Source organism: Papio anubis, chromosome 9 (assembly GCF_008728515.1).
Source record: "Papio anubis isolate 15944 chromosome 9, Panubis1.0, whole genome shotgun sequence".
Classification (NCBI taxonomy): domain Eukaryota; kingdom Metazoa; phylum Chordata; class Mammalia; order Primates; family Cercopithecidae; genus Papio; species Papio anubis.
This window is the reverse complement of record NC_044984.1, coordinates 22,485,083-22,499,672: the sequence shown is the minus strand read 5'-3', so window position 1 is coordinate 22,499,672 and position 14,590 is coordinate 22,485,083. Positions and strand designations below refer to the sequence as shown.

Here is a 14,590-nt window from a genome sequence, read left to right as displayed (position 1 = left end):
GTCACTGGGCCCTATGCAACTATTGTACCTCTTTACTCATTAAGAAAAGCCCCTTGATTTGCATCAAAAATAAGCAGACTAATCTTCTCTATGTGCTTCTCTGTATGTTTGTGTGTGTGCCTATATTTTTACAGGTCATATAACAATAAAACTTCAGGATTAATTTTGAATTACTATGTCTTTTTAATAGATAAAAAACTTCAGGGGGGAAGCGATCTATTTTCCATTTTCATTACAATATAGTTTTGTAAACATTTATCCCTGGATAACAAAGATATCAACATTTCATATAACTTGAAAAACACATAAAATATTTTCTTCATTGTTAGTTTGTCCATAAGATATTCTTTAAGAGATTATTTGAATCAAGACAGTAACATAACATTTCAAAGATAAGCTACTTTGTTTAAATCTTTGGAGTTTCATTCATTAAAATAAAAGTAAGTTAAATTCCTTTTATAATAATACTGTAAATTTGCTGAGGAGTTACTGTGCTCATATTAAAATTGTGTGTGTGTGCACGCGCGTGTGTGTTATAAAGTGCAGCCCTCTGATCAATGCTCACTTTCCCTCCCATTTTCCTAAATACATCATGAAAAAAGGATGAGGTTTCCGCCTTAATTGCTTGTGCCTTTTATTCACATTCCTCTCTCAGCCAGAATTGTGAAAAGAGTGTTAGTAAAAGGCTGCACAATAGAGCTTTTCATTAGGCCTCAGCAAGGCACACAAAAGAAGGCTTTTGGAAAGAGTGAATGCATGAGTTTAATTTGCAGGTGGAGAGTAGATAAAAGGTGCTGACGCCTCTATTATTCTCTTACTTAGGTGACCCTTACCCTGTTCAGCTGATCCCAACTACCATGGCAGCTGCTGCCGCAGCAACACCAGGCTTAGGCCCACTCCAACTGCAGGTAAGTCAGGAAACAATACAGAGGAGACAAAGGTTAAGTAAATATCGAAAACAGCTATTATGGTGTTAAAGCAAAATAAAACTGACTCGTGATATTTGTCTCACACTTTCTGTTTTTAAATTTATTTGTACTGATCCTCAACCAAAAGTTGAAATGTTGATTCTCTTAATTTTTAGCCCTGTTTTCTGCACTAAACATAGCTTATTGTATTTCTTTTCTTGCCTGTATGATTAAGAAAGTGAGCTGTAGTTTTGCTTTGATGACCGTGTGCCATAATTTTGTCACAGAATGGTCCTTATCAAGGTAAAAAGAAGAAAACAACCTGCAAAAGGTATTCAGACACTTGAGGAGCAAGGCGACTTAACAAAAATGCATTTAAAATTGCTCAGGATGCCCAGTATCATTGAAATGGTCTGTAGGTCTCTTTGTTCTCCTGCTAATGCCAGCTCAGTTGGGCAAACAAGGAAAAGTAGACCAAATAAGCTGGAGACTAAATAAGCACAACTTTATCCCAGTCATCACAATTAGGACTTTTCTAGCCATGCGGAATACATATTCCTATAATCCGAGAATGTCAACGATAATTTTACCAGATGTCCAAGTGATATGAGAAGCTTTGTCTCTGAGGTTGAAAAGAAAATCAATACAATTAGAGTAACAGGTAGCTTTGATTAACTGTTGACATTTTTGAATCAGCATCCCACAAAACATTCCTTAGTTTCTATCGCTATGGACCTTGTGATTATGCAAGTAATGGGAATAGAAAATCATCTAATAATAGGATTACTCTCCTCTTGTGAGAAGTTTCATATGTTCGTTAGCCTGAAAGACACAGTATGCCTAAGAAGCCAGAGATAAAGCAGTTATACTTAATAATTAATTTTTCTTCATGAAAAGGTATTGTCATGATAGATGATCTTAGTCTATAAGGAAAATATAGTTTTATATTGTAGCATCAAGAGACAGATACATCTGGCCTGCACATGGGTTTATCAGAAGACCTGGTGGGTTTCTGAAAGGCCAGTTGAGTTTCACAGGAGGAACTACCAGTGTGAAAGCTGAGACATACTGTGTTCTACAGAGGTTAATAACATTCATTTCTATTCTACCTTTTCTGCGAAGAACTACACTGTGAGTATCTGTTTTCTTTGAGCTGGAAATGCCTTGGGAAGTGTTGGAGCCATGGGGACAATAAAAGTAACATAACATTTGTTACCCTTTGAAATGGCATCTGGGGAATAACTATAATACGAAAAAGTGATTGTAATAGGTAAAACTAAAAAGAGTAGTGAAATTAGCAAGAGGGAATAATATCCAGCAATAGATTAAATATAGGAATAGGGGTTTTAGAGATTTCAGATGTTGGTTTTCAAAGCAAGTTAGACATTCTCCTTTGACCGTTGGATTAGTGACGAGAGGAAGTGAGAGCAAATTAGAGGCAACTCCTATGTTCATTGCAGGACTCTCTTCGAAAGTAGCTATGTTAAGCAGCAATCTAATCAACTTTTCCTATAGAGACAGTATGAGACTATTTGATGCTGATTTTTATTTTTATTCTTATATTTGAGATTATCTTGAGATATTAAAATATAAACAGTTTTGTCACCGAACAAGAGAAACTTTAGACACCAAACATATATGCTCTTACTTTACCTATGATTTGATATGTAAACGGGGTAAAGTTCCTTTCATACAAGTGGTATTGTACCCATTAAAATGCATGAGTTGTATAGCCCCAAATAATCAATACTGTAGTATAACAAGAAAAGTAATAATCCAAAAGTTTTTCATGGAAAGCCATCAGCTACTATTAAAACACATTCACATAAACATACAAAAACACGAGTTTTTTGTTTGTTTGTTTGTTTGTTGCAGTGAGAAAATAACTGTTATTCAGAATCAAACGCATGACTAAAACATGTCGTGTCAGAGAACCTGGCTTTTCTTTGAAGTGGACTGACTCTCACTTTTGCTAGGGTGCTTACACCAACTCACTTTTCTGCTTGTTCCTAACACAGTATTCACAGACCCCTTGACCTTGACTTCAGCCTTCCCCAGAGCTATAAAAAGGATATCTGTTACTCTCCCTCCCCTTGCCTTAAAATAGCATCCAAATTCTTTTTTTCTCCACAAACCTGCCGAGATGGGTGACAGAAAAGCTAACTATAATGCCGAGTCAGATGTTTCATTATAAGCCTTACCTAAAATTCACCCCAGTCTTTGAAACCTGTTTTTGAGATGTTTCATCTCAGTGGAGTATAATATATGGGTCAGTTTTAATTTTCTGCAAAATCTGCTTTTAATTATGCTCTGTTAAATCTCTATTTTCCATCTCTTAATACCTTGAGTAGACTGCATCACTTTCCAGTCCTTTCAGTGATTAAAATTCAGTCCTGATGGAAACTTTAATCTTATATCCATTTCATATCTCACTGTTTCCCCTTCCATCGTTAGTTAAGAATCCCAGCTCTAGAGACCGGAAGTAAGAAGGGTGCAGCTTACTCTTTTGTTCTTCAGCTCCAATTTTGTTCCTGTGCAGATGTGGGTTTAGGATGGTATGTCTGCCCTGAGATACCGTGGAGACAGTGTGTGTGTTATCTTCTTGTGTATTGAACAGCTTTTCTTGGTCTGTTAAGAGAGGGGAAGCCAGGTCTGTTGATCTATGCTTCCTGCCCTTTTTTTTTATTTGGGATGTCACCACTACTGGCCAGGAGCTACATGGGTAGCATGACACCTGCCTTTGTTCACCCTCTGTGCTGCTCCATGGAGAACCCTGTAGTCTTCTGCTGAGGTCCTCTTCTGTGCCCTGTTAGAGCTGTGGTGGTAGCACATCGCAGTCCTCATCTCAGCCTGCAGCAAACACCACACTGTTTTCCAGCAACCCACCTCCAGCTTTAGATAACTTCAGTAGAGAAAACAGGCATTACTGTGTCTTTAGTTACATAATCCACCACCAAGCTGTACACTGTCCAGTTCTCCTAAGACCTTTCTACGGATGGAGGAGTCTTTAGGTTTTTAGCTCAACGAAAAACCAGTTGAGGAACAACGTTCAAGTTTTTGCTTTATTCTGGCTTCTCCAGTTTCTACGAATTCTGCTTTTTGGATAAGCAGGGAAGACCACTAAGAACCAAGCCACCCTGTAAAGCTGTTAACCGAGTCTTCTCTCTCCTCAGCTCCCTCACCAGACATGAGCTCATATGTATTGTGGGAATGGAAAGATGGGGTGAGAAGAATGAGAGAGGTGAGAGACAGTCATGAACATTGACTGAAGTAGGGCCAGGACAGCAAGGTTTCAATAAGGGGAGTATGATTGGTGGTATGGGTGCTGTCTAGTACCAATTGCTGGTGTCTTTCTTTAGAACCATTGAAGAGTTTGTTGTTGTTGGCTTGTTCTTACTCATTTTCTATTTTTGTTTAATCTGTTCGTGTATGTTTTAAGTAGGTAGTGATAAACTCACAGCTATACTTGATAAGGCAGCAGTAAGATGGGTTGAGGTAACAGCAGGAAGACCAGTTGGAGTAACAACTGAAATAGCCTTGTCAAAGAACTAGTGGTTTTATTCAATGGTAATGTGGAGGGGATATATATTTTAAACACAAAATGATGCTGTCATATATATTTTAAATACAAAAGGATGCTGTTTTCTTTTCCTTGGGTCCAAACCTAATAATTTTAACGCATGTAAAGTGCCATAACAACTGATGTCACTAGTTTATATCACCCATGGTTATGGAATATTTTCTTAAGCTAGTTTCTCTGGTAAAGATTTTCCAAAGATTATCTTATTTAATTCATATTACAAGATTTTGTGTTATATATTAATATCTCCATTTGGCAAAGAAGAAAGCTGGGTCACAGAGTCCAAAATCCATGGCTTTAAACAATTATATTTGCTTCTTCAAGTAGAGGAGACTTTATGTTAATCTTTGGAGACATTGGCCCTCTTCAGACATTTGTTAACTCATAACCAGCTAATGAAATTATAGCAATAATGCTGACTAACTGACATTAATACAAATACTCTCTGTGCTTTGCAATAATGAAAGAAGTAGCAGGATTCGTAATGACAGCTATCTACTTCAGACTCTGAATTTTCTATTTGATGCCTCTTTACATGGATATATGTTAATTCAAGTACTTCTTTTTGAACACCTAGATTAAATAAGGGACATTATAAATCTATTCCTACTTATGGTTGACTTTACTTACCTACCATATGTGTTTTCATTTGAAATAACCTTTTGCATATAATTGTTCGCACTTGGATAATATTATGATAAGCAAATCCAAAATTTTTATTAAAGAGTGCAGACAAGTACAATTATTTTAAAAGACAAGCAAAATGATATGCTTTAAAGGAAACTACTGTTTATTACTTAACTATTATTTTATGTCCCTGGAGATCCTTATATAATAAAAAATTCTTCATGTAGAAACATCACCTTACTGTGTACTTTCAGAAGCAGTTAAAATATTCTAAAAATCTTCATATATATTTATTTTTATGGAGAAAGTCAGCTTAATCTAGATCATGTATATATATAAATAATACAAATTAGCATGTGCCATAGACACAATTTATTATTTTAATATTAAATCTGTCTTTTTCTTTATGCATTTTAAATCTTCCTTGAGCTTCAAATTCGCATTAGCCCACTGCTTGTTGACTATGAAGAGGGAATATACAGAAATTTACAGACACTGTAAACTGAGTCCAAAATGGAACTCATCAGGGGTTGTCTGCCTTGTCCCTAGACTTCCTTATTCTTTGGTCTTAGTGAATGACTCCATTTCATGTATTTTTCAACCCAGAAACATGAGAGCTCTTCTTAGCTTCTCTTCCTCCCTCTTCCCCATACATTTATTCATTCACTAGCTTTTCATTCCACGTACTAATAAACCAAGAATCTATCAATTTTCTTCCATCATAATTGTCACTCATTTGGGTTGAGCTATCCTTACTACTTTCCTAATTCACCACAGCAGCCCCTAAACTGGTCTTCTGTCTTCATCTTGCCCCCTTCAGTGCACTCCCACTATACACTATACATTAGTCAGAATAATCTTTCTTTTTTTATTTTTTTTTATTTATTATGCTTTAAGTTCTAGGGTACATGTGCACAACGTGCAGGTTTGTTACATGTGTATACATGTGCCATGTTGGTGTGCTGCATCCATTAACTCGTCATTTACATTAGGTATTTCTCCTAATGCTATCGCTTCCCCTCTCCCCACCCCATGACAGGCCCTGGTGTGTGATGTTCCCCATCCTGTGTCCAAGTGTTCTCATTGTTCAGTTCCCATCTATGAGTGAGAACATGCGGTGTTTGGTTTTCTGTTCTTGCGATAGTTTGCTCAGAATGATGGTTTTCAGCTTCATCCATGTCCCTTGCTGATTGTAGAAAATTTTGTCATGTCCTCTTCTTGCTCAAGGACCTTAAATGACTCTCTGGTGTTTTGAAGTTCTTTCTCAACTCTGGATCTTTACAAGTGGTGTTTCCTCTTCCTGGACTAACCCCAGGAAATAACCCCATTACTCACCATCTTTACTAACCATCTCCCACTTACCCCTCAGGTTTCAGGTTAAAACATCACTTTTTTCAGGGAAGAATTCACTGGTCTTAAGTCTGGCTTAAAGTAGCTCCCGTGTGTTCTGAGAGCACGCTGCATTTCCCTTCTCACATTGCTGGTAGAATGTTTTAAATCCTGCTTTCTGGCATCTACCAGATGGTAAAGTCTGTAAAGTCAATGGTTTACCATCATTTGTACTTAACCAAGAGCTTGAAATATTTTATGGACTCAAGAAATATGTGTTAAATAGAGAATGAAGAATGAATCATAACAGTGTACTTTCGTTAAATTATTCATCTATTTTGCTCAAATAGCTATCTTGCTTTATAATATTGAAATTAAGCTGAATACTAATAATTAGTGTTCTATATTAATTAATCTCTACCTTTTAAAATGAGACAATAGCAGAATTTCAAATATCAAAGGCATGGTTTGCTGATAGAGGAAAAAAATAGTTTGAATTTGGTTAATTAAGATAATGTTGAAATTTTATAATAAACTGTCTCATTTAATGAAATAAAAGAAACGTATGAAAACACTCTCTGTGCCTAGTAGCATGTTTGGCACTACAATGTTTACAAACATTAATTTTGTAACTGTTTTGCTCCACATCACCTACTCAGTCTATTCCAGATACATTAGGCTCTTTTCTGGCCCTTATCTTACCAAGGCATAGTCCCTTCCTAGAGTTTTGTGCTAGCTCCTCCCTCTAGCTCTTCCCTCTGCATGGAAGGCTAAGTCTTTCACTTCATTCATGTATTTACTCTAATACCATCTCTCTGAGGCCTACCTTAACCAACCTACTTAAAATCCTAAGATGGATCCTAAGAGATATCACACTTCCTAGCTCTTTTATTCTACATTTTTCTCTATAGCACTAGTCATCTTCAAATATACTATAAAATGTATTATGTTTCTTATGTATTGTCTTTCTTTTCCAAATGTACCACCCCACAAGGACAGGAATCGTTGCTGTTGTTCAATAATGTGTCTCAGGTATCCAGAAGAATGCCTAGCAAATAGCAGGTATTCAATGCATATTTGCAAATGAAAGAAACTATCAACTATCATGGCTAATGGTCATAAGAAGTTTCAATAAAACAAAGCAGTATATATTGATTTCTGCAGTAAATGATATTAATTTAATGGCCAGGGAACTTGATATTTTATCTTGCCCCCATTGGAAGATTCTAAGAGTATGAAAAGTCCACAGCTCTCTCTCTCTCTCCTGTTCTTTCCTCCCTTTATCTTATCATAACAATGGATTGCTGCATAAAGAATGTGTTTTAGCACTTATTACAGTTTATCTAATTCTTTTAAAATCATTATAATTTACACGAAAAGACCAAATGTTACAATACTTGAGAATTCCTATATTATGTGTTAGTGTATGTATAGACATATATAAAAATATGAACTACTAGAGGTACTTTTATTTGACTCATTATGGCTTATTCTGCCAATACAATACTGAAGTAAATTATTTCTAAATAATGAAAGCATTTGTTTATCAAAATAATTACTAGCCAATTAGCAATACCATACACTGAGTTTACCTTCTTCTCTCTTCCTCTCCTTCCTTCTTTTTTTCATTCTTCTACATCCTCAAGTACTCTTTTTTATCTCCAAGAGCCAATGATGATTTGGATATTTACTTATTTATTATACAGATGCTGACTCTTTTTAAAGGTGAGGGATTCATTTATATAGCTTACTTATCTATGTTCATTTTAATATTAAAAATGAATATCACTATTTACACAAAATGAAGTTACACTTTGAATTTTTGGACATTTGTGACAAGATAAAATCAGCTAAGTGAATCATCTGTTTCTAATTAATAAGATCAAATGATGGCAACAGTCCATCTAGCATTTATTTCTCATATTCATTTTTGTTATAATTTGCATTTTTACCTAATGGGCATCATGAATATTTTTAATAGTAGTAATTCTTCTGTAATGTACTGTTTCTGTTTTTTGCTACACTTCTAAGATTTGAGATTAGAAGGAAATATTTATCCACTTATTTCTCACTTTATAAATACTGTATTTGTCTTGGCCAAAAGATGGTTACCACCTGTTCTACCTATAGGAAGCCAAAAATGTTGACTCCAACCAATGATTGATAGTGATAAGCAGAAGGAAAAAAGATTGAAATTCTTTTTGGACGGTCTTACTTAATTCAAAATAAGCAAGTAGCGTTCAATCATTATTTTTATTGACTTAATTAAACTTTTACAATTATTTTAATAGGACTATTTTAAAAATTCATAATAATATTTTTGGAATAAAGGCTCAAAATTCCAAGTTGTCATAAATGAAACCTCATGGGCTTACAGCTTCAGTAACCAGTAATATTAGTAGTATGCATTCTCTGGAATAGAGAAAATGATAGATGATATGTGATCGTGTTAGAGAATGAATCATACAAAATATCAACTGAAATCAATCTTTTTTTCTTAGCAATCATAGGTATAGGAAGTAATATTGGAAATGGCTTAAGCTCCTGCCTGATGGAGAGTAACATCAATGTAGAGGTAGATGAAATACTGAAGCTCATCTTTTTATCAAACTCCTGCTAGTCTCTGAAGAAGGTCAATAATTATGACAGGACACAGATAAATGAATATTCCATATATCCCAGCACTGTGAGTGACTGAGCATGGCCTTATATGCTTGGCCAAGGGAAACTTCCAGAAAATCAATAAGGAAGTAATAACCATATAGAAAGATCTAGATGTGAGGATTTTTATCTTGTTGTTGAAGGAATTACTTACAATCATGTATACTTGTTAAGTATTCATCTTTACCTACCCAACTATTGTACTACTTGGTTAAACTTTTAGGTCGTATCATTTTCATACAGGGTGAATAATGATCAACTGCTCTTCATTTCAGTCGCAACCCTGGTGTGCTGTTTGCTGCTGGACTTCTGTGTGCATGAGTGAGTTTTCTTGCAGGTTAAAAGACTGAATTCCCTCTTTTCCTCTGCCTTCGACCCTGAGCCTGGAGGGCAGACAGACAGAAGCACACATATGATTAATATAGCACAGCTGCAAGAGTGAGTCATTTGCATATGTATTAATAGAGGCAAAAAAACCCCAACAACAATTAAATTATATACAGAGACAATCTGCATACTAAAGAACATATGCAAATAGGCCTGAAAAAGTGCAGCCAACATTTTCTCTGACTTTTCCAAGCCCGTATGGGCTAGAGTCAGAGCCCAGCAGTTTTTCAAGAATCCCCTTTAAGGAAGAACCTATGAGGAACTGCTTCCATAGTTGTTACCACCCCTAGAGTTCCCAGGAGGTGCCTGACATTTGGTCAATGGAGTCAGTACACACAGTGTCTTTTTCATACTATTTCTGTGTTTTCTTGCTTTCAGCAGCTTCATGTCTCACTACATGCTAACAGAAACATCAGTCCACATGTGTTTTTCCAAAGTGTTCATTTTTATTGTAATGACCAATTAAATAAATGGTAAACTTTAAAATTATATTTGAAATTTTGTTATTACCTATACTGAAGCTATATAACTTTAGTCAGTACCAGGTTTTCTGGTCACAAGTCTGTGCCCGTTCCTTGATAGTATCGTGTGTTATCTTAATCAAATCATATTTAAGTGACTCTAAAATGTTTTTGGGCTAATTAATGTACATAAAGGAATTGCTGGCCCAAGACCAGCAACAGATGTAATTCTACGAACACTACCAATTTCTTGAAATTTCTAAAGTATCCTTTTTAAAATTTTATCAAGAAAAACAGAAATATTCAGTTTTCTAATCTTGGCTATGGATAAGAAGAGAGGGCAACTAATATTTTTCAAGTTCACAGATTATGTTTATCTTAGAAACTTGTTCTTCAGCCTAATTGTTTGTTTAGTTTATGTTACTAGTATTCTTTAATTTATTTAAGGAATGTTTTATAAAGACAAATTCAATCTTGGGAGTAAAATTTTACCTAAGTAAAAGTTATCACCTTAATAGGACCAATAACCCAAATGAAGACAGATGCTCCTTAAGAGGAACAAATGCTGGGGTTTTTGTTGTGGTGGTGGTGGTGGTGGTTGTTGTTGTTGTTGTTGATACTAGAAAACTATTTAATGTTATCCATGGATTTTTGTCCATTGTTTGTATGGTTAAGTCAAAGCATGCAACTGGGATATACAAATTGCATTACATACAACTTGTAACATAGGGTGGAGTCTTAATTAAATATACAGAGGAAAATTTACTTAATTATATATAGATACACACAAAAATTTAATGTCTTAGGGGATAGAGGAAAGATGAAAAGATGAAAGCAACTTTATTTTATTAAGCTATTATCTTTAGATTAATATTTTAAGAAGCACTTCATTTAGTGAGAGGCAGTATAACATAATGGCCATGAGTGTGGTTCTTGCAGCCATCTCTTCCTTAAACGATCATACTGTTACTTACTAGCTCTGTAACTCTGGGCCAGTTACCTAACCTCTCCATGCCTAAATTTTCTTGTCTGTAAAATGGGTATAAATGATCTCTTATTGTTGAGGATTAAATGAGATAATGCATGCAAAATCTTAGAACAATAAATGTATTATTTCTCAAATACCATGTGCTGGATTAGAGTTAATATTTAATAATATTAGCTGATTAATAACTGTTATTAGTAGGTTTGAGAACTATTTTTTGTTGCTTAAAGGAAGTCTTGAAAATTAGGGCATGACAGACTTTCCTTATGTTTCAGAGCAGCATTTAAAGTATGTTAATAAAACTGAGACAACATGTCTTATTTTTGAAGAAATAATTTCATTCACCTCTGTGGTATAAAATAAAGGCCCATCTCAAGAATCTATGGTAGGCAATGAGTTTACTTATCCAGAAGACAATCTGGGTAGTTTCCTGAAGGGTAGTTTTTCATATTTTGCTATTGTTTGTTCCTTGTTACAGTATTTATATCTGTAAAATGAGAATAACATCTCCAGTCAATTCTCATTTTTCCATGGAGGTAGTGCAAATGAATTGTTTCTATGTGCTGCCTCTAACTATTCTAAATAAATTTCTTACGAAGTCTAAAATGAATTATGTTTACACAGGTGCTTTTAATGTAATATGCAACTTTTTGTAAATAATATAAAGTATTTTCTTGTATAGCCATTCAAACTTATTTATTTCCTAGGTAATAGACACATGTCCTAGATACACTAGGATACATGTCCTTTATTCCACCTATATAGTGTCCATAGCAAAATTATTTCTTGAATTGAGAAAATTTTTCTTTGACCAAACAGTTTTATTTCACACTTGAATGTGAAAGTGAATTATTTTTATAGACCCATAGTATCCTGGAAACTTTATTTATTCAGCAAATATTTATTCTTTGTAAGCTATTGAGCTAAGCATTGTAAGGAATGCAAAGATGAATCAGTCAAGGATCCTTGGTGGATCATAGAGGAGGTTGAAATGAAAGAGAATGAATGAAATATGAAAGTGGAATAGAGTTTGAAGAAAGGCAAACAACCTATCATTCTAACAAGTATATTTGAAATGAAAAAGACCGCACAGATGGTTGAAAATGTTGTTTCAAACTATTCACCGGACTCCACGTATGTTCAAGCACCCTCCAAATAGTACCATTGACTTTTATTTGTTTTATATATTAAGTTCTACCGGTTAAAATTGAGTTAAAGATTTCTGCTGCTAAACAAAACTTAAAAACCATTCTTCTATTCCAGCTCCTTAATTTTATGGATGAGGCAATTTAGACTCTAAATAGTGACCTGGCTAAACAGATATTAACGAAAGGGTCCCTGGAATCCTAGCAACTGATAATTAAATCTAGCTTCTTCCCATTTTGCCATGATAGTCTTAAAACTAAATGCATATATTTGTATATGTTATTTTTAAGTTGTTTTGTTTAAAATGATGGAAAGAGAAATTGTTAATTTTGCACTTAGGCCATTAAATTAAGAAAGAATGAATAAAACAATGGTTAGGATTTGCATATTGGTAACAATGGCAACCTTCTGAATTGCTTTCATTTTGCTGAGTTCAGTGATTGTGTTCTGTGAATTAATTCTTTTGTGGAAAGCTATTGAAAGATCAAGGAATTTAGAAAACAAAACAACAGAGAAGCGTGCTGTTTCATATCTATTTGTACATAGAAGTTTCAAAGTGAGATTGTTTACATCACAAGTCTTGATGACATTTTATTTGCTTTTTAGAAGAAAGATAGTATTCAAAAATGATTATATAATCATGCAGATAAGATGTTGCAGTCATGAATGAACTGTTCTGAGAGAAAGACCAAGAAGAAAAACCACATTACAATTTTGAGCTGGGTTTGGTTGGCAAGTGTCTTCACAAGACTTGAAAATAGAGCCCTATTTGATTCCTACAGAGAAAAAAAAAAAAAAAAAAAAAAAAGCTTCAGCCAGCCATGCACATTTCAAATTTGCTGTCTCCTGTGGAAGTTTCAGTATTTTCCTGCCAAATTGAGGGTATGAAAACAAGACGAAAGGGAGGGATGAACTCTAGTTTTTCCATTTTTCTTAACCTTGACCTTTCTCTTAATGCCATACTCCTTTTTCTTATCCAAACGCTCCTTGAATGAAGAAAATGAACAGGAAGAAATGGAGGAACAGACTCAAAGTACGCTCACAAATTATTTGCTACAGTGAGCTTTGGGGCAGCGTAATTAATGCCTCTAACATGAAAATTACAACAATATTATGTCTTGCTTTCTCTACTACTGGAACTTCTTCAACATATAATTTTAAAAGTAATAGTGTTAGTGGAAGTTACAATTACCTCCTTTATGGAGTGAAGCAGAACTATATAAAATATTGTCCTTTCATCTGTAATAGTTGCTTAAGATAACAGAGATAATTCCATCTGAAATTTCACTATACTGTAGTATATGACTCCTACTATTTTAAATATGCTCTCCAAGTATTTTTCATATGGCTAGTTCCCCACCCCAACCCCTGGCTTTCATTCTTTGGTTTAAAAGAAATTTTAAATTAGTAGGAATAGTACAACTAAAATATTTGATTAATAGAAAGGAGATAAGCAAAGACACTTAACCAAACAACAACAAAAAAAGTTAAACCAAACAATAAAAAAAAGTAAAGGCCCTTACACGTTCTCTGCTTTTATTCTTATTTTGGTTTGATTCATCCTGCTTCTGGTTTTCTTCCAGAGAAATTTTAAATTTTGATATTTTTGTGTCACTTGAGATATAAGCCTAGCATTAAATATAATATAAAGCCATAAAATATCAAGTTTTTATACATAGAATATTTGCATTGTAACCAGTTAGTATTATAATGCTATATTGAGAGAGAGTAACCAGTTAGATGACTTTGATGACTTGAGGTTTTTTTTTTTCCTCTAAAACATGCTCCACTAATCTTATTTAAACATTTATGAATGTTAAAACTTACAAGTAATAATATTTAAATGGTAGGTATAATGTAATGGGTTATGAGCTTGACCTGTAGGATAACACAGGCCTTATTTGCATGTATCTTCGATGAAGATATTGAATATCTCTTAGTCTCAGTGTCTTCACCTGTGAAATGAGATACTGTTATTCCTACATGATAAAGGTGTTGTGAGAATTAAATGACATGGCACACACAAAATACTCAGCGTAGCATAAGCATTCAGCCTCGCGTAAGCATTCAGCCTCATTAGCTGTTATATTCATCATTATCTCCTAGATTCAAAGGTATAAAACTGGCAAAGAGCCTATCCATATTTCAAGTTAGCAAGTAACTTTCTTGGATGCAGAAATTATATTCTGCAGCATAAAAGTTTAAGGCAAATGGAGAAATTCATCTTCATTCAAGTTTGGGTTGAACACCTTTGGGAGCCAAGTCCTCATATTTAATGCAAGCAAAATGTCTTTATGAAAATAAAATATCCCTTCGGTATAAAAATCTTTTCTTCTGCATGCCAGATTACAAAAATGTATGTTTCAATTCTTACTAAAAATATAAATAATCTGTCTCTCTTTCTTTCTATTCCGTAAGAGTTACTAGAGCTTTGCTTTAATAGCATTGACAGTTATTTGTGAAAGGAACAAACATTCCTCTTTGAAGGGCAAGGCATTGTGTTACT

General features: G+C 34.3%; 1 protein-coding gene across 23 annotated transcripts in view; it reads left to right on the top strand.

Annotated features, from left to right (window-relative positions):
- Positions 1-14,590, top strand: part of SOX5 (SRY-box transcription factor 5) — a 1,038,891-nt gene that overhangs the window by 927,186 nt on the left and 97,115 nt on the right. For all 23 annotated transcript variants that reach the window (XM_009180371.4, XM_021923251.2, XM_021923253.2 and 20 more), the window contains one exon: positions 823-908. In XM_009180371.4, coding sequence (XP_009178635.1) covers positions 823-908 — 86 coding nt within the window. The remainder of the gene's footprint in view (positions 1-822; positions 909-14,590) is intronic.